This window comes from Typopeltis vanoorti, chromosome 26 (assembly GCF_054136105.1).
Source record: "Typopeltis vanoorti isolate ZY-2024b chromosome 26, IOZ_Tvanoo_1.0, whole genome shotgun sequence".
Classification (NCBI taxonomy): domain Eukaryota; kingdom Metazoa; phylum Arthropoda; class Arachnida; order Uropygi; family Thelyphonidae; genus Typopeltis; species Typopeltis vanoorti.
In genome coordinates this window covers 27,390,103-27,410,845 of record NC_143574.1, presented here as the reverse complement: position 1 = coordinate 27,410,845, position 20,743 = coordinate 27,390,103, and the positions used below count along the sequence as shown (strand labels likewise).

General features: G+C 38.1%; 1 protein-coding gene across 1 annotated transcript in view; it reads right to left on the bottom strand.

Annotated features, from left to right (window-relative positions):
• Positions 1–950: 950 nt before the first annotated feature.
• Positions 951–20,743, bottom strand: part of LOC150092433 (uncharacterized) — a 32,503-nt gene continuing 12,710 nt past the window's right edge. Inside the window, exons 6-13 of the mRNA XM_090414863.1 lie at positions 18,778–19,149; positions 16,196–16,519; positions 12,185–12,350; positions 6,592–6,708; positions 6,092–6,275; positions 5,703–5,906; positions 4,541–4,764; positions 951–1,176 (exon numbers count right to left, since the gene is read on the bottom strand). Of these exons, the coding sequence (XP_090270989.1) occupies positions 1,025–1,176; positions 4,541–4,764; positions 5,703–5,906; positions 6,092–6,275; positions 6,592–6,708; positions 12,185–12,350; positions 16,196–16,519; positions 18,778–19,149 (1,743 nt within the window). The 3' untranslated portion in view covers positions 951–1,024. The remainder of the gene's footprint in view (positions 1,177–4,540; positions 4,765–5,702; positions 5,907–6,091; positions 6,276–6,591; positions 6,709–12,184; positions 12,351–16,195; positions 16,520–18,777; positions 19,150–20,743) is intronic.

The window sequence follows — 20,743 nt, the reverse complement described above, 5'->3', positions numbered from 1 at the left end:
CCGTCAATTGAATTCGCGATTTTTTCCCCACAAGTTGACCGACGACCAAAAAATGTATCGAATTGAACACTGCAAGGACCTCATTAAAACCACTGGTAAGGACTAACTTCCTCGAAACGATCATTACTGGTGATGAAACGTGGTGTTTTGAGTATGAGCCCGAAACAAAACGCCAGAGTGCTGAGTGGAGACCACCAGAAGAGGGGTATCCGAAAAAGTCACTTGGAGAAGTCAAAAGTAAAGACAACGCTGATTTGTTTCTAAGATTCCAAGGGCATTATCCACAAAGAATTCGTTCCTGGCCAAACGGTCAATGGTGAGTTTTATCTCGAAGTTTTGAAGCGATTGATAGCGAGAATTCGTCGCGTACGGTATGAATATCGTAATGCAGGCAGCTGGTCACTTTTGCACGATGCACCATCTCATCGTTCGAACATTGTGAGACAGTTTTTGAGCAAAAAAACGAAATTTGTGTGTTAGATCACTCTTTCGCTTACCCCGACTTCATTTGCCGATGAAAGGAAAGCTATACGACACCATTGAAAATGTTCAAGCGGCAGTAACCACGACCCTCAACAGTATCCCAAAAACCAATATAAAAAACTCATTTAACGAATTAATTGACCGTGCCAAACGCTGTATCGAAGCTGTGGGAGAGTATATTGATTGAAATAAATGATTTGAATAATTATAATTGGCCTGTGTTTTATTTTCTATCAAAAGTTCGGTTAGTTTATGGACAGAGGGTGTAAGCGGTGTTCTTAAAAACCTTATCCTTGTGTTTTTGCATCTCACTTTTATTCATTAGAATACACTTTAAATACTTGAATGATAATTTCTTCTAGGATCGATTTACAGTATTCAAAACGAATTTCCCTTTTAAAAAATAAAGAAATCAACTACGTTTGAACATTAATCCATGAACATTACTTGCACTAAACTGCCTTTTTTTTTCCTGACAACTATATAATTGAAAAGTCCTTCAGTTCCTTGAATTTTGAAGCCGTTGATTTAACGTGGAAGTTCACATTAAGGCGACTGCAGCCAATCCAGTCATCTCTGTTGGTAAAGACTTGCATGGCATCCACTTTGACAATTTTTTATTGAAATAATCAACGTCCTTTAGAGTCCTATTCTGCTTAGTAGTATTTCCCCCAAGAATAAACAGGCTTCCCGCTGAAAAAAAAAAAAAAATTCCAGTAAATACCAGTTATAAGAAATTTTGCTGAGGAAATCGTAATAACATTTTAGTGTGCAAATATGTTTAAACATTTCTACTGAGAAATATAATTTAATATTTATTTAAAATCACATATTGTTTCTCTATCGTAAACAAATGTCATAGAGACCTGTTCTATTTTCGCTTCTCTACATTAAACAGTGAATATATGAATGAAGCGAACATATCGAGGAAGCTCTCTTGTTGTAAAGACCACACTCTGTAATATTGCAATAGGCAAAGCACCTCTAGGTAATGATAAAGCATCGCATGAATTTGAAATTGGCTTGGATTGTTGTCGCTAATATTCATCATTAGTACGTTCACATTGTGAGCATACAAAAGAACGCTCTACAAAATGGTAGTAAGACCAGCTCTGATATATGGCAGTGAGATCTAGCCGATGACCAAGAGATGGGGGAAGAGAATGGACGTAGCTGAATTAAGAATGCCGAGATTTGCAAGTGGTTTAACAAGATTGGATAAGATCGAAATCTCACTGATCCGGGGGACAGTGAAGGTAACCCAAGTATCTGAGAAGATTGGTGAATCAAGGATGAGTCGTTTTGCTGGTGTTATGCAGCGAAACAAAAAGGTATGTGGAAAGGAGAGTGCTGGAAATGAAGCCATCAGGCAAAAAAAAAAAAAAAAATGGGGGATATCTAAACAATGATGGGTGGCCGTTTCAGAGGATCCTCCAAGATCTCGGACAAGAGAAGAACATGGCCTTAGACAGAACTGAATAAAGGAGATTGATCCGCTGCAGCGACCCCATTTAGATGGGAATGAAGCTGAAGAATAAGATTCTTCTCAAAATTCTAGAATTAAATTTCGAGAAATATCTAAATTCAACAATGCAGGGGTCTTCAACCTTCAGATAGTAAAAATTTCAATGAAGCCCGAGGGCCACTAAGCTATACTGCGGTATTTAGAATTGTAAAATGCTTTCCAGATTCACAAGGAATGCATTGCAGTTGATACTTTACATAAAATCCTATAAAAACAAGCAAACTCAGCTTTAAGAGCGTAGGTAGGAGTTGGGTTCATGATAAGTAAATACAATCAATACTTGAAAAAAGATAATTTAATGAAGAAAACATTCATTTTTTAGAATGTCAATGGGCAACTTAGCAATGTTTTTCTTTGACCAGCTTGTCGATGTTGGCATCAATGTTGGCAGTCGCTATGTGCAGAGTATTCTCGAGATGTCGGTCCGTAATTTGAGTTCTCTTGGACTTCACATGCTTCATTCTGGAGAACTGCTGGCATAAGTATGTGCTTCCTAACAAAGTGCACATCTTCAAAGCATGCCAGCGAAGATTAGGCAATGCGTCCTCAGAGATGTAGTCTTTGTAAAATGTAAGCAAGGGCACATGGAATAATTTTTCTCTCAAAGAAGAGTTGTTTTGGAGTTCAAGCAACTCCATTTGTACTGAGCCTGGCATTTCGGCAGCATTGACACTGAATGGCATTGAAAATAAATCTAAAGAAGACTGTTGGTTACGAAAATCAGTAAATTTCTCTTCTAACTCACTTCGCAACACGGCTAATTTTGTAGCATATTCATCAAGAGACGAACAGTTGGACTCAGCGAAGCTGAAAATGAGTTAGGTCTTTTTTTGTGAGTTGTGGCTCCCAAAGTTTGAGCTTGGCCACAAAAGCTTTGATGTGATCAAATAGATGCACCAGTTGATCTTTGGATTGTAGCCGCGTATTTAGGTCATTCATACGCAACGAGATGTCGGTCACAAAGGCAAATTCTGTCATCCACTTCGGATCGTTAAATTCTGAAATCGGATTCCCCTTGGTTTGCACGAACTGCTGTATTTCGCTCCTTAAGTCAAAGACCCTTTTAAGAACCTTCCCTCTGCTCAGCCAACGCACATCACTATAATAAACCACATTGCCGTGATCCGCTTCGCACTCTTGGGTCAAAAACTCTTGGAATTGACGATGATTCAATCCTCTTGCCCTAATTTCGTCCATTACAGTGGTAATGGACGAAATCTTTTCCTTCTAGTTCCGGTTCTTTCCATAGCAGCGCAACAAACCCCTCGTTCTTTCCCACAATCAGTTACCACACCCTCGAGGTTGATTAAGCTGAGGTCGAAACGCTGGAGCGTTTTCTTGACGGCTTCAAGATCGGTGCCTTTCGTCGTTCCCTTGACAGGTACAAGCGCTAGCACTTCTTCTGTCACATTGAATTGTTGATCAATGCCACGGATAAAGATAGTCTGTTGTGCTGTATCCTTCACATCTGTGGTCTCATCTAAAGCAAGTGAATATGACGTAAATTCGGACGACCGTTTGTTTAAAGTTCCTTTAATGTCATTGGCAAGTTCTTCGACAAGTCGTGCTACAGTTACCTCAGACAAACTCGGTTTTTTAAACACTTCCTTATTATTTGGACAGCGATGAGACACTCTTTTACAAACTTGCCGTCCAAGAAGGATTTTGATTTTTTAGCAATTTTTTCAGCAATTACATAACTTACTTTGACTCACGCTTTGCTCTCTTCTCCCTGCCTTTTAAACGTACCTGCTGGCATTTTAAATCAATTTGGAGACCATTCACTTTGTCCACACGAAGCCGTCCTTGAAGGTGATCGAAATTGGACGCATGCTTTGTCTAACAGTGTCGCTTTGTATTGTATTCTTTTGATACCCGATAAGAATCACTTGATTTACGCTTTTTACTCGTAGACACCTTAGTGATGGAAGGTGAACCCAAAAAATAATCCAAAATGGCCGTTTAACGGTTATTATCCACTGAATATGTCTTACACTAATGAACAAAGTCTGGCAATATAAAACCACAATAGGCTATGGCTGACACGACGAACCTGCATGCGCTTATACACGAATATCACACTGTTCACGACTGACTGACTGTGGATGAGGTCCTCTCGTATTTATATAAAAATAACGAAGTATCGAGAACCTTCGAGATGTATCTGGAAGGCACTAGATCTATCTGCGAAGTTAATACTAGTACTTAAGTATTGCATGGCACTGGTAGAGGGCTGAAGAAGCATGTCTATTTAATATTTATTTTTATAGGATTTTATGTATCAAATGCACACTGTTTCTTGTGAATCTGGAAAGCATCTTACAATTCTAAATACCGCAGTGTAGCTTAGTGGCTCGCGGGATTCATTGAAATTATTTTTTATTTAATTGCGTTTTACTTTATTGTTTGCTATGAATATTTACTGAAAACAAATTACAAGACTTTTATGCATAGCGTTTATACTCCTTATGTACGCTTAGAGTCTTTCTAAAAAAAAACAAAAAAACACTCTAACTTCACCATCCTACTTACCCGCACAAACAGCAGTAAACCCATGCCGAGGAGAACGAAGTGGCATCGTCTTGTTCCATGTTTTCTTCTCCTCTTCGTAGATGCAAACTTCGCCGATGCTTTCCCCTCGCCGTTTGTTTTTACTGATGCTGGACGCACCACCAAGACAATAAAGTCTGTCTTCGTACTCAATTAAGACACAAAAACACCGAGGAGAAGGTAGTTTGCTCACTTTATATAACCACCTAATAAAATAGAAATAAAAATAGCATAACTTTGATTTGAGTTCATTTGTAACATTCCCATGTAATGATTACATCTATTTTTTAACGTGAAATCACACACACACACACACACACACACACACACACACACACACACACACACACACACACACACACACACACACACACACACACACACACACACACACACACACACACACACACACACACACACACACACACACACACACACACACAGTTGCCATCTCCGCCTACCTATGTATGTAGTACCAATGGTTTAGAACTTGTCATGAGTCGGAATTATTTAAAATATATACAGGATGGTTCAAAATTCCACGTACAAACTTTTAGGGAAGGTACAGAACATTAAAATCAACCATATTCACATAGGAAAGCATGCCCGGAAACTCCACCGGAAGGTACTAACAAGGACACAAACATACAGAAATAACACAAGGCAGTAAGTAGTGAAAATAACTTTATTAGGCCTAACTGAACAGTTCAATAGTAGATGGATACATATTATGGTAAACGAGGTGCATGTCTGCCATTTCAGCGTTCGTAAAACGACGCATGTTCTTCGTACGACGTCGAAAGTTTGAATGAGGAAGCCCCAATTGCTCATCTGGAGCGGTGGCGAACAGCGCCACCTGTCACTTTCGGGTGGGCATTTCCAGTTATGCTTTCCTATGTGAGTATGGTTGATTTTGATGTTTTCTCCCCTCAAAGTTTGTACGTGGAATTTTGAACCACCCTGTATACACTGGGACATTCTGTTGCCAACACTCTGAGTTGTGACAAATCTTAGACCTAATCCTTTTATTGTTTTTTCGTGAGATGCAAAGGAGTATTGTGATTTTTTCGATAATAAATTCTGGTTATTTTGAAACACATCGTTAAAGTTCTCTTGCTTATAAGCTCAAAACAACCATCATTACCTTTTGTTATTCAGATCAAAACAATCGACGTATCCAATGGAGCAAACGTTCAGATCATTCGTTGGTTGGATGATTCCTCCTGCTAAAAATATCATTTCTCGATGAAGCGCCATTCCCATTGCCATCCTTCCACAGCACAGGTCCGCTTTCGAGTCGCTCCACCTGTCTGATCTTGTATCGTAGATTTCTAAAGATTTCAGCAACCTAAACAGAAATTTAAAAAGTGCCAGTTTTATTTATATGGGATTCAATTAGCTCTTCGAATTTCGAGGAAATTCGAACCGAATATGAACAAGCAATATGATGAACCATTGTTCATTGAATCATTTTCGAATCATGGTTCATTATAAAATAAATCCTTGAATGAAGATGACAATGAAATAACTTACTTGCCGTTATCATCTTGTCCACCTGCTGCATAGATCCTACCTTTCCAAATAACTACACCGTGATAACAACGAGGTTGAACCATTGCCGATATTGAACGCCAGCGGTCAACTCTGACATCATAGCGAAAGCATGTAGCAGTGGACTTCATTTTCTCCAAGATTGTAGTATTTGAGTCACAGCCACCTACAGAGTTACAATTAAAAATGAGTTTCGTTAGTATGAGTCCATCCCTGGAGCACTCGGACCCCGTCCATCTCGTGAAACGTGTAAGCACGGCCCTGGGTATCACTATTGTTTTTTTTTTTTTTTTTGAATTACAAGTTAACTAAGACCATCTAAGACTTATGAAGCGTAAATAAAACCGCCGATTTTAAAATACTCAGATAAAATTAACTGCAAACTAAATCACCTTCCTATAACGTTAATATGCACAGAAGAACGTAAAAGTATGATTCGCTATTTTGCGTTCATGGTTTATATTATTTACAGACATGCTTACCAATAATATAGATGAAATCATCGAGGTAGACAGCACAATGGTGGTGACGAGGCTCTGGCATTGTACTCATACGATCCCACGTGTTGTTTTTAAAATCGAAGGCAAGCACAATTTTACCTAAAATTTAAAATAAGTTCATTAAGCCAAAGTATGATTTCCAGGTATATATATATATACAGGGTGTTCGGGATAAATTTGACAGTTTCGTAAGGAAAAAGAAAATCTTCTTTGTATCTATTAAATTTAATGAATTGACAAAAAAAATTACAGGCAGAGTTAATTACAATACTATCAACAAGATTTACTCAAAATAACCACCATTAGCATCGATCACAGTTTCAATTCTGCTTCGGAACCTCGAACAAGCTGATGCTACAGTCTCCCTGGGAAGGGCCGCAAAAACTGTTTTAATTTTATCCATTAACTGGGCTTTTGTATTACTGGAAGTGCGATTGGTGTCTTTTTCAACTGCGCCCCATACAAAATAATCCATGGGGTTAAGGTCTGGGGAGTTTGGAGGCCAAACATTTGGACTGGTGAAGTCGTAGAAATTTTCAGACAACCATTTTTGACTTTTCCCAGAGGTGTGGCAAGGGGCCGAATCCTGCTGCCATACATACGGCCTACCATTGGCTACCCTTGTTATCCAGGGCTTGACTACAGTGTTTAGCAACTCCACGTAGCCATCTGAATTCCAATGCCAGGGATCTTCAACACCTGTTCCTGCAGATTTGCGAGGAATTCTGCTGTACGAACGCAATCAGATCGTCTGCTAGGGATCTTTCTTCTTGCTACATCCTCGTAGTCACCATTGCAAGTCTCGAGTTCATGCCTGATTGTTTTTACTGTATTCAGGGAGCATTGGGCAGCAGTCGTAATATCCTTATTTTGATGGCGGGCACGAATCATCATGATACAAGTTATTCTCTTCCATGATTCAGGTGGGTTCCAGCTATCCATCCTTTCTGACATCTTGTATATGAATGAAGAAGGGTCCAAACTTTTAAATGAAGAGAAGTGTGTGTTAATACATGTAACTTACGGAAAAATATAATTAATTATAAATATGTCAAATTTATCCCGAACACCCTGTATATACACTATATATATATTCACATCTGAGCTACTTGTATATAGAGGCTAATGATTTCGTATCACTTGCCTTGGTATGTATCCCATGATTCAAGACACACTTGCCTTTCGGGCGATTAAAATGCTATGCATAATGGGAAGAGCCATTACCCAGACCGGTTTTGACTTTATTGAGGTGAAAAAGTAAAGGCTGCTGGTCATAGAGTAGTTAGTATAGAGGTGCAAGAGAGTCTGACCAATGGAAACTAAAGCGTAAAGATGACTGATACCAGATGGTTAGCCTCATTTCTGAGTTTAAGCGCCTTGAGTTGGCTTTCTCTGCCTGGGATTGCTCTCCAGTCATCCCTGCAATTGACTATAAGACCACATTAAGAGGATGGAAGAACTATTTAAAAAAACCTCTCATAGTAAGAATAGACAGAATTTTATCTTCCCCTGGTGAATCTTGCATAATGTGGGTGATTCGTACATAACTTGACTTAACTTGCATGTGCCTATCATGAAGATATGATCTGATCAGATGAACCACTTCCAGTGGCCGGATGTTATCATTTTGTATAGCAAGCCATAATGCCAAACTTTGTCAAATGCACTGGCTATGTCAAGAAAAACAGCTCCAGTGCACTGACTCCAGTTATATCCCGTTGTGACATATTCCACTAATCTGAAAATCTGTTGTGCGGTGCTTTGCAATTGGCAGAACCCAAACTGCTCCTCAGGAAGAATGTTTAGCTTGCATACTGATTCTGGGAGTCTGGTGAGAATAACTTTCTCAGCAATTTTGCCCAGATTAGAGATAACGCTAATAGGTCTGTAACTTTGAGGTAATCGCGGATCTTTTCCTATTTTATGGATTGGGATTATGTCTGCCAGCTTCCAGTAGGAAGGTAAATATTTGTAGTGTAGGATGGAGTTTATCACCTTGTTGGTAATTTCGTCAGGTCCAGGAGCCTTTTTATTCTGTAACTTCTTGATTATATCATATATTTCTGTAGGTGATGTGGGTGCAATTTGACTAGAGTATGTGATAGAAGATTTAAGCATAGATCTGACGTGTCGGTGGATCTTGTATACGTGATTGAAGTCGAGGTGGTCATAAGAGGGTTTACATTGGCTCTCTAGATTTCTTGCTATTGCCTCGGCTTTATCTGCATCGGTATGGATGAGGCCAACATCTGTTTGGAGAGGCGAAAGAGGTTTGTTTTTGTTCTTGATCTTTCTGATTAGATTCCATATGGAGTGGTTATCAGGAGAGATAGAATTTTTCCTCCCAAATTTGACTTCTATGCACTGTAAGGGCATCTCTTACTGCGGAGTTGAATCTATTCAAGATTCGTTTATCTTGAGGTGCTCGGGTGTTGTGATATCTCTTTCTTGCCTTGTTCTTCTCTCTGATCAAGTTCATGATGTCTTCTGGCAAGTGATTTGATCTGCGGGTAGTTGTGGAAGTAGTAACTGCTGCAACGGCTGTGTTAATTTGTTTAGTTAGATCCTTTACAGCTATTTCATCTGTTGTTTTTATTATCGGCACAGGACCAATATATTTTGGGAGTACCTTGGATAGCTTGTCCCAGGATATGAATGAATGTGGGGGGAGGGAAACAAATTGTCTTGGTTTCCTAGCATTATTAGAATGGGATTGTGGTCGGATGATAGATCATTGAGTGTCATTACACTGTACTGTAATCTTACATTTTGTAGGATAGCTATGTCTAAAACATCAGTCCGACCGTATGTGCTGTGATGGGTAGGCTCGGTGGAACCTGCCACAACCACGTTGTTGGATTCTGAGTAGCTGGCTAGTATTTGTCCATTTTAATTGCTAGAACGGCTGTTCCTGTCAGGATGCTTAGAGTTAAAGTCGCCAGCCATGATGACAGGCTCCCTGTTGTCGAGTACGGCGTTCAGATCCGAGAACAGTGTTTATTGCGGAGGATTGTAAACTGCGACGATTTTTAGATTACCGCCGAACGCTTAGGAATTTCAATGCCTGTAATCTCAAGATTAGTGGTGGATAACTGTTTAGGACGAGTTACATCCGCATGTGTCTTAGACTGTTGTTGCGGAGTTACTCTTTTGGGAATCTCTGGCTTCGGCAGATGGGCGTCTGACCCTTTGTGTTGATCTTCAGGAGGCTGTGATGTAATCTCTGACGTAGGTGTGCTCAGTGAGGAAGAAATTGTTTCTACTTCTGTTTTACTATTTCTTGAATGGTGAGCGCATCCTTTGTAGTTGGCAGTGTGAGGACCGCCACAATTGGCACATTTGCCGGGGTAGATTTTGGTTTAGTGCATGTATTTATTGGGTGGCCGACCCCACATCTTAAACAATTGAATTTAGCCTTGCACATTTTCTGGGCGTGGCCAAACCTTTGAAACCTATGGCACTGCCCTATTGAAGTCCTTTTTCTTAATGGTTCTATAGTAATTTTCAGTCCACAGATGGATGTCAGGTCATATATGTGTTTATAAGCTTGACTGATCTCTACTAGAACCAGTGGCATTGGAGTCTTGTCTTTTTTGATCATTCTGCTGACCTAAACGGGTAGTAGGTCTTGCTGGTGTAGATCCGCAGCCACTTCTTCTGTGAATACATCTTCCAAGACACCTCTAATCACTACCTTGAGGTTTTTCTCTGATCCTAGTGAAAAGGTGTGGTACTGTATACCTTTGGCATTTAATTCACCAGTTAACCTTCGATAATCCATCGCTGACCTGGGTTGGATTTTAATACCATCTGTGACATTCTTCGCTTGACTGGATGAAATTTGTAGATCGGATATCATAGTCCTTAGGGATATCCATTTTTTCTTTTCTCACAGAATAATCGGAGATATCTCTTCCCTTGAAAACGCAGGAGAGTCTGGGACAGGACCGTCTTCTTCCATTTGATCCGCTTTGGGTGGTTCAGAGGCTGCAGTTTTGCGTTTTTTGCTAGCGCGAACCTCCTGATAATCACTGTGATCTGCAAGGGAATTATCATCAGCTGTTGTTATTTCGCTGGTTCTGTCTTGGGGATGCTGGGAAGAAGTTCTGAGAGTTGAGGGTCATCTGTATCAATCTCTTTTATTTGATGAATCACGACTTTTCCTGGCCATTTAGTGTGCAGTAGATTGCCTACATGCTTGAAGACAGCCAGAAGTTCTTTAAAATTTAGTTCTTCATATGGTGCCTCCACGGTTAGCCCCAGCCTTTGTTCTGTGGGGTTGGATATGCCTTTCCCTTATCACAATAATAGACAGACAGTTGCTTACTAAGTACAGTATATGAAACAATGGCGATACTAGCGGCAGTAGGCCTAGCGTATCGCCCTTGTTGTAAATTCAGTTGACTAACCTGGGTAAACCTCTGCGTAGCTGATTCTTCGATGTATAAGAATAAGAAAGACCTCTTTGAAAAATAAACCGTTTATTTATAGTAGCAAAACTATTTACTACTTGTAAATTAACCAGTCAAAAATGCCTTAAATCACATTTTCTGTCACAAATCAAAATCAGGACTCACTTCGTCCGCCATCAAACCACTAAACCAGATATAAACCAAATACAAGGTTCTTAAAGTTCTTAAAAGAACTGGGAGATGGACTGAGATCTTGACTTATCCCATCATCTGAATGAAGAAAATCTCTGTGGATGGGGTGTTATTGAGCTAAAAGTTCTAATCATGGCTGGGTAACGGAAATAGCCCAGCCTCAGTTAAAACTTCATTGGCTACAGCACTGCCGACTCTCTGTTTTATTATCCAACTAGTTCAGATACAAGGTTGAAGTAATGCAGACTTGCATTATGGGATACATACCAAGGGAAGTGACACGAAGTCATTAGCCTCTATATACAAGTAGCTCAGACATGAAGATATTTCACGCGCGAAACATTGTTTTGCTTACTTGGGTAAAGGATTCAAACCAAGTATAAAATTTCTTGCTAGCTTTAACGTATGATAATTCCAAGGTAAAAAAAAAAACTTTATATATATATATATATAAATAAAAAAATAAGCTAACGCCTTTTTATTCCCGTATACGGGAGTAGGCGAGGCCATTTAACCCTTCTAACTTTGGAGACTGAGTGGGCAGTTCAATCTCCACTGGTACCCAACAGAGATAGCTGGCCCAAGGCTATCACTAATTAAGCGGTACACAGTGAAGAGAGACGGCTCAAATGTGCCGCCATCTCGTGATCCCTAACCCTAACACAATATATTTAATGTCTGAAATAATGTGGGTTCTATGGTCGATTTTCTTCAGTTTACGGGACGAAAAACCCGAGTTTCCGGGAGGCAAAACCCGCTTGCCCGTGCCAGAGATCGACTAACTCGGGAACCGGGCGAAAAAAGGCTTAGAAAAATTTCCTCTAGTCGCCGACTAGACTCGAAACCAAGTCTTCCTTCGTGCGACCAAGCGCCGTGGTATGCAAACGCCACATCCACTGAGCTACACTAATAAAAATAAAGAAAGAAAGAAATATATATATATATATATATTTATTTATTTTGTAACTCACCTATTGATGTCTTTTGCATCCTGTGAGGGTTAATTCCACCGAATACCAGCAATGTTGTGCTGGTTTGTTGCTGCTCTTTTGATTGCTTAAATTTTACTTCAGCTTCCGATTGTCTTTTGAGCACAGATTCAGCAGTGGATAACCCAGGTGCTGTTCCGTTCGCACCCTGAAGAGATAATGAGATTATGTATCTTGCTATAAGTGATCATTCCATAAAAGCTATCTTTATAATTTAATAAGTATTGGCAATATACAAGAATTTTGCAAAATGCATACAGCACTTAGATTCGTTTTATCAATCCATCTGTATGAAAGTTATAGCGCACTTTGGCTAGATGGAAGTTAATTAAAAAAACTTGATTTTTGGAGTGTATTTTTATTGTTAAAATTTGGTAAAGTGATTTCAATTAATACCAGTAATTAAAAGCACTAGTTGGGTGAACTTTCATACAATTTGGTATTTAGGAACTTTTCGATTTTCATAAACATTATTAGTTTAAAGATTAGTCTAAACAAAATCATCATCATCATCATTACAGTTGAATACCTAAATAGTTGTAATTCGTCAATTCAATAATAGTACCTTCCAATTCTAATTTGCATATTATATTTGCATATTATACAATTTTCCTGCTTTGTTAAATGTTTGTAGTAATATTGTAGTTGAGTTTCATTTTCTGCAATTAATATTACATTATATGCATAACATATAGTTCTTATTATTCTTTCGTTCATTTTCATTCTTGTATTTTGTATTTTATTAAATTTTTTGTATTATTTCATTGATTATTGTATTGAATATCGTTGGACAATATTCAATACAATAAATGAATTTCACGCAATGTGAGATCAAAGCTCTGCTTATTGAAATTAAGTACTCGTAGGATGGGCATTTAAATTCCAGTTTCAAATCATTACAGAAACATCATCAAATAAACTATTAAAAAAACTGATCATATTATATTTTTAATTTCCGGATTTTAAAGATAAATATAAATTACTATATGTTTTAAAGTTAAATTACCTTTTAGGCAAAAAAATTAAAATCCGTTAATTTTTGCTTGCTTATTAGAAACAGGAACATCTTCCCCGATTTACATATTCCTGAATAACGAAGTACCATATGATATCAACGTCACTTGCGGCAACTGTAAATGACCACATCTATCCTCTGTATGTAATCAGTAAACGTTTGCCAGTAATGGGGAAAAGTGGCGTCATAAGCCAATTTCATCGCAGGTAGATAGAGACCCGGATGGTAGGTGCCAGTATTTCGGAAACAGCCACATTTGTTGGTTGTTCCCGTACTACTGCATCAACGGTGTACCAGGACTTGATTAACCATGAACAGACATCCAGCAGAAGGGTTCATATTGGTCACTATGCGTGGTTGATCCTAAAGGTAAGCGTCGGGTGTCACGACTGGCATCTCAGCAACGACGTGCAACAGTAACACAGCTCACCCACCAGTAGAACAGGGGAGGAGTTCGAGCCATTTTCACATGCATCTTAGCGCCGTACCTTGCTTCGCCCGGGGTTCCACAGCCAGCGACCAACAAGGGTACCCATGATGACCGCCAGAGATTGAAAACAACGCCATGGCATGGGCCAAGGAACGTCGGCGATGAACGCTTAACAGATGGATCCAAGGTCGTATGGAGTGATGAGTCCCATTTTTTGCTGTACCATTCTGATGGCCAGGTTCGCATTTGGAGCAAACAGCATGAAGTCTTATACCCTGGTTGTACATCTGGGGATTCAACAGGCCGGTGGAGGGGGTATTATGGTCTGTTGAGCTTTTTCATGTCACGTCAAGGTCCGTTAGTTATCATCCCACAAACACTGAATGGTGAATGCCACAGGGACCTCTTAGCTGACCATCTTCATCCCTATCTGTAGGTCTATCCAGACCACAATGCCATCTTTCAATCATCATCATCACTGCCTCTTACCTACGATGCACAGTGGGTAGACTCAGAATTTTTCCTATTTTTTTTAAATTAATATTACGAACACTTGCTCTACCAAACACTGATATCCCCTGGCCATCATTCAGTCTTTGTAAAGATTCTGCTAATTACGGTGAAAGCAACTAAAGTTATGACGCTAATAGGATATGTTCGTTAATTGTGTTTGTTCCGCTATCAATGTATTTAGAGGGATTAAAAACTTGATCTTCCAGGAAGAAAAACCCTCCTACTACTGAATCTTCAGTTTTAAAAGCTCTTCTGATGGTTTTTCGCCTTCTAAAGATATGAATTCGGGTTCTTCCGACTACAGGATTGTCAAGACTGAGCTGCAAAGGCGCATCTAAAAACTGAGGAAAGTTATATCATACTCAAACCGATTTTAAAAGAATGTGATTAATATTGTTGCAAATGAAAACAATATTTCATTTATTACTAATACCATATTACATTTCGCAAAATATGTGCCTTTGAAACTTACGTACTAATGTATTATACGTTTATTACTGTTGTTGTTCATGATGCTGATGGTGATGTGAATGCTATGGAAAAGAACAAGCTGAAGTATTGTTAAATCCAACAGTTACGCAGTGTTATTTTCATCCACTTTTTAGCATGCTATCATAACTGCATTTACTATCATTAAAGCTAATTATATAAAAGTGCATTACAGTTCAACAAATGCAGAAAAATCAGTTTCATTTGATGGAGAAGTTGCTAAGAACGAATGCCATCAGCTATCCTAACAAAGACGTGCGAAGAAGAAGAAAAATGCAATTAGCGATAAAACGAACTCCTAATACACTTTCTGTCCAAAAAGAAACCGAACTTTTCGAAAATAGAAGAAACTGGTGGCGCCATCTGTTGTATCTTTTTTGTTGTGGAAAGCGGCAACCTTCGTTAGTGTTGTGTCAACTGTTTATGACATTTGTTTCATTAGAAGCCGAGTTATAGTGCCAAGAGTGACAGCGTGTTTTGGCGAACGGTCGCAAAATGAGTTTCAAACAGAGCTGCGATTGACTTTTGTGTTAAACTTGGTGAAAGTTTTACTGAAACGCATCAAATGTTTCAAAAAGTTTATGGTGATGAATGCTCATGCCATACTCCAGTTTACGAATGGTTTAAGATTTGAAAGTGGTCGTGAGATGCTTGAGGACCATGAAAAGCCCGGCCGTCTAAAAATTGGACCGAGCGAAGTCGACATTCAAAAAGTGCGTGATTTTATCAAATAAAACCCGAAATCGTCCTTAAGATTGAATGAAGCTGAATTGAGGATTCCAAAATCAACTGGGAGCAACATTTTGACCGAGAGTTTGGGCCTTCGTGAATTGAATTCGCGATTTGCTCCCCACAAGTTGACCGACGACCAAAAAATGTAATTTTTGAACACTGCAAGGACCTCATTAAAACCGCTCGTAAGGACTCAAACTTCTTTGGAACAATCGTTACAATGACGAAACGTAGTGTTTTGAGTATGAGCCCGAAACAAAGCGCCAGAGTGCTGAGTGGACCACCAGAAGAGGGGCATCCGAAAAAAAAGTCGTTTGGAGAAGTCAAAAGTCAATCAATGCTGCTGATTTGTTCCTACGATTCCAAAGGCATTATCCACAAAGAATTCATTCTGCCTGGCCAAACGGTCAATGGTGAGTTTTATCTCGAAGTTTTGAAACGATTGATAGCGAGAATTAGTCGCGTACAATAAGAATATCGTGACGACCGACCGTTCGTCAAAACACACGGTCACTGTTGGCACTGTAACTCGGCATATTTTTAATGAAACAAATGTCATAAAACAGTTGACACAACACTAATGAAGGTTGCCGCTTTCCACAACAAAAAGATACAACAGGTGGTGCCACCAGTTTCTTCTATTTTCGAAAAGTTCGGTTTCTTTTTGGACAGAGGGTGTATATATTAACTTTTAGAATAGAAATATGAAAAAGGAACCTGGGCACAGAAATTTTAATTTAAAAAAAAGTATTCCTGAAGAAGTAATCAAAGCATTTAATATGACAACAACAACAGTAGCTCAATTCTCTCTCACCTGACCATTTTTATATATATTCGATTGGCGTTTTCCTGCATACACAGCATCTAAAGACTCTTTAGACTCCTGAGATGTAACGTCTTGTGAAGCGTGTTGGAAAGGGCCCAAAGTGGTGAATTTGGTCAGAGGATCATCGCGTTCTACTTGATCCTCCGATGACACGAACTTTAACCTCTGGTGCTCCTTTATTTTTCCTATTACTATGTTTTGCTCTGGAAGGAAAGGAATGGATTTGTGAGCAACTGGAACTTCTATACTAAAGCGAGACGACAAAGCATCAGCAGACGGAACACCTGGCTGTCTCTCATACGACAGAAGATGCTATAGAGAAAGAAAAAAAGCGATTATAATGTTAAATGAGGAATGATCATGGCATGCGTAAGTACACCTTTCCAAATGCTTTCTATAACAGGATAGGATACCGTTTTAAAGCTGCTATTTATCGTGTATCGAATAAGTCATTAAAAATACAATTTTCGAACTCCTTTTCATTATCCCAAAGAAAATACGGTAGACTACTTATTTCACACCACAGCATTTGAATATATTTTATTCACCATTTACTATTTCTATTCCTAACTAACATTACACCCTCTGTCCAAAAAGAAACCCAACTTGAAAATAGAAGAGACTAGTGCTGCCACCTGTTGTATCTTTTTTTGTTGTCAAAAGCGGCAATCTTCATTAGTGTTGTGTCAACTGTTTATGACATTTGTTTCATTAGAAGCCGAGTTATAATGCCAAGAGTGCCTGTGTTTGGACAAACGGTCGGTCGTCACGATATTCATGCCGTACGAGACGAATTCTCACTATCAAACCCATCAAAACTTCAAGATAAAACTCACCATTGACCGATTGGCCAGGCGGAACGAATTCTTTGTGGATAATGCCCTTGGAATCGTAGAAACAAATCAGCATTGTCTTTACTTTTGACTTCTCCAAGCGACTTTTTTTCGGATGTCCCTCTTCTGGTGGTCTCCACTGAGCACTCTGGCGCTTTGTTTCGGGCTCATGCTCAAAACACCACGTTTCGTCACCAGTAACGATCGTTTCAAGGAAGTGTGAGCCCTTACGAGGGGTTTTAATGAGGTCCTTGCAGTGTTCAATTCGATACATTTTTTGGTGGTCGGTCAACTTGTGGGGAACAAATCGCGAATTCAATTTACGAAGGCCCAAACTCTCGTTCAAAATGTTGTGCACAGTTGATTTTGGAATCCCCAATCATCTTCGATCATTCTTACAGACGATTTCGGTTTTTCTTTGATGAAATCACGCACTTTTTAGATGGTAACTATGCTCAGTCCAGTTTTCGGATGGCTCGGCTTTTCGCAGTCTTAAGCATCTCACGACCACTTTGAAATCGCTTAAACCACTCGTAAACTTGAGTACGGGATAAGCATTCATCACCTAATGCTTTTTGAAGCACTGGATGCGTTTCGGTAAAGTTTAACACAAAAGTCAATCGCAGCTCTGTTTGAAACTCATTTTTCGACCGTTCGTGAAAACACACTGTCACTCTTAACACTATAACTCGGCTTCTAATGAAACAAATGTCATAAACAGTTGACACAACACTAACGAAGGTTGCCGCTTTCGACAACATAAATATACAACAGGTGGCGCCACTAGTTATGTCTATTTTCGTAAAGTTCGGTTATTTTTGGACAGGGAGTGTATTATACGAAAATCAGGTGTGTTCTGGGTTCATTTATCTGACTTAAGTCGTGAAAAACTCAAGTATCTTCAGGGAGAAAAAATCCTACTTTCCTGCAAGAAACTTCGCTAATTATTATAGAAGCTTTACAAATGTCCATTAAGCATTCTCTCGAATCCACCGTGTACTTTATTTCAAAGATACCGAAGTTACCACAAGTTTACACAGCCATTCAAGTTATTATGATGCCGTTATCCCATGCATTGCCCATTTGTATCAGAAAATTATTATCATGGCACCTCCAAGGAGTCCAAAGACTCATCGATGGAGAGCACCCACTCGACAACTCTCCGTCTCCACCACTCATCCACCAACTACAGCAAATCGCAACTGCCATCATTTACAACAATGTCATTTACTGGCCATCACTACCCCTACTAGTATTTTCACAGACAATCAGAAACATCCATGCCACGACGGGCATGGATGTTTGTGATTGTCTGTGAATTTTTTATTATTATTATTATTATTATTCTTTTTTTTTTTGGCTGGAGAGCGGATACGCTAACCACTCGACCAACCAGGCTGGCTTGGTTGGCTAACAAATGGTTGTTGAAGTGTATTTCAATATAGTCAATTAGCGATTAACAAAATTTTGATAAACGCACTCCATTTTAATAAAATGTATAAGCGCAGTTGAAAAGAACATAATGAAAAATTATTCAACATCTTTGTTGTTCATTATAAGTCTATGTAAGTGAAATCTTTTTCAACAAAGAAGAAAACATCAACATAACATTACCAAGTATTAAAAAGTACACAAATTACAATTATGAAATATCAAGTGGCTAAAAGCATTTAAAGAGAAATTAGAATTAATAAATTAAGAAAAAAAAAAGCGCTAGAATAACTCCTCAGAACATACCCCAGTTTTGTCATCGACGTCTGGAATGGAGCGACCACGCCTTGACACGTATTTACTGCCTGGATAATATTCACCATTTACATCAGATTGTCTTGGTGAGCTTGAAGTGCTGGCAGTTTCGGTAGTACGAATGCGATAATCATGATGACTTGACACACGCTTAGAATTGTGGAAAGATGAGTATTCGTCACTCTGGTAAGGTTGTCCTGGACTTAAAGGACTTGAAGCGTCGGTAGTAATGGGATCCGTAGTATATTCTTGGGTGCTATATTCAGAATTCGGGACCATAATATTATCTGAAGTTTCTATATCATCGCCCTTTTTATAGCTCGTGGGAGGAGATTCGCGACCTTCTCTTGATGACTTAATGTTCTGAAAGAAATAAATAAAAATTCATCCCAAAGATTTTTGTGCATGAGCCCTACAAGAATAACTATTAAAAGGTGCTAACGACGTGTGATAACTTTTTAAATAATTTTTAAAACTAATTTCACAAATTAAATATTTGTACGATTTTTTCAACGGTAATATTACAACATTAGTTGGTAATTAACATTGTAATTACCTTTGTAATTGGCTTAAATAAAATATTATTTATAAAATATTAAATATTAAACGTATTATAAATAATAAATAATTAGTTATTATTTATATATATTTTATATATTATTTACTACTAATATATATATATATATATATATATATATATATATATATATATATATATATATATATATATATATATATATATATATATATATCTTATTTCTATTTATTTTTTTAATTTATTTATTATTTTTTAAAGTTAGTAAATTTAATGATTTTTTTTAGCTATCTTACATTAGTTAATTAGATGGCGCTTTTGGAATTGTCAGTTATTGGTCGATTAGCTTTGTACAGAAGATGCCTTCGATACTCAGGCGAAAATTATACTAATAAATAATATTTTACGTGAGTTCATTCCGATATAATTTATTTAAATAATTAACTTGTAATTAGTGTTTTAAATTGTCATGAAACAAATATTGTAATTATCCTTGTAATTAACATGTGAGAAACGTAATAATTAACTTATAATTATCCTTCTAATTAGAGTGAATTAAACTTGGAACTAGTAGTGTAATTACACTGTAATTAAGGTTGTACTGAGCGTTGAAATTAGCGCTATAATGCGCATGAGTAGCTAGTGTAGCCCTGTAGGAATAGCGTTTGATTTCGTACGCTAGGCTAGAAAGGCCATTATAAAATTCAATTCTAGTCGTCGACTAGAGAAACATATATATATATATATGTGTGTGTGTGTGTGTGTGTGTGTGTGTTTCTATATATATAAGATGCTTAGACGACCTTTTAGACTATAATTGTAGGATATTTTATAACATATGTTGTATATCTTTTACTGTCTATTATTATCACTTGTATTATTATTTTTATTATTCCTGATACCTCCAAGGAGTTCGAAGATCATCGCGGGAGGACATCTGCAACTGTCTCAACTACTACACCGAACCTCTACTACGAATCATCTCCATCAACGCCATCTACCGCCCACCTCCACCACCTTTCTAAATACTTGCTGCATCTATTTGCATTGTATTTTCATTTGTTCCTTATTCAGTGTAGTACAATTTCAATTTCATTTTTTACTATCTTTAGGAAATAAACGGGTTAAATCATTTATGTAATATTTTAATTAAAGTTATTAATCTTGTAATTGACCTTGTAATCACTCTTGTAATTGTTGTGATTGTATTTGAAATTAACCTTATTGATTTGTAATTATTTCATAATTATATTATAATTATTTATCTAGGGCTAACATGGCTTTGTGAAAGCTCGGTCATGCCGTAGTAATTTAATAACTTTTTATTAATAGAGTAACAGCTTAGTTGGATAAAGGAAATAGCTACACGATGATTCTGCTGGATTTTGCAAATGGATTTGACAGAATACCACATGAAACTCT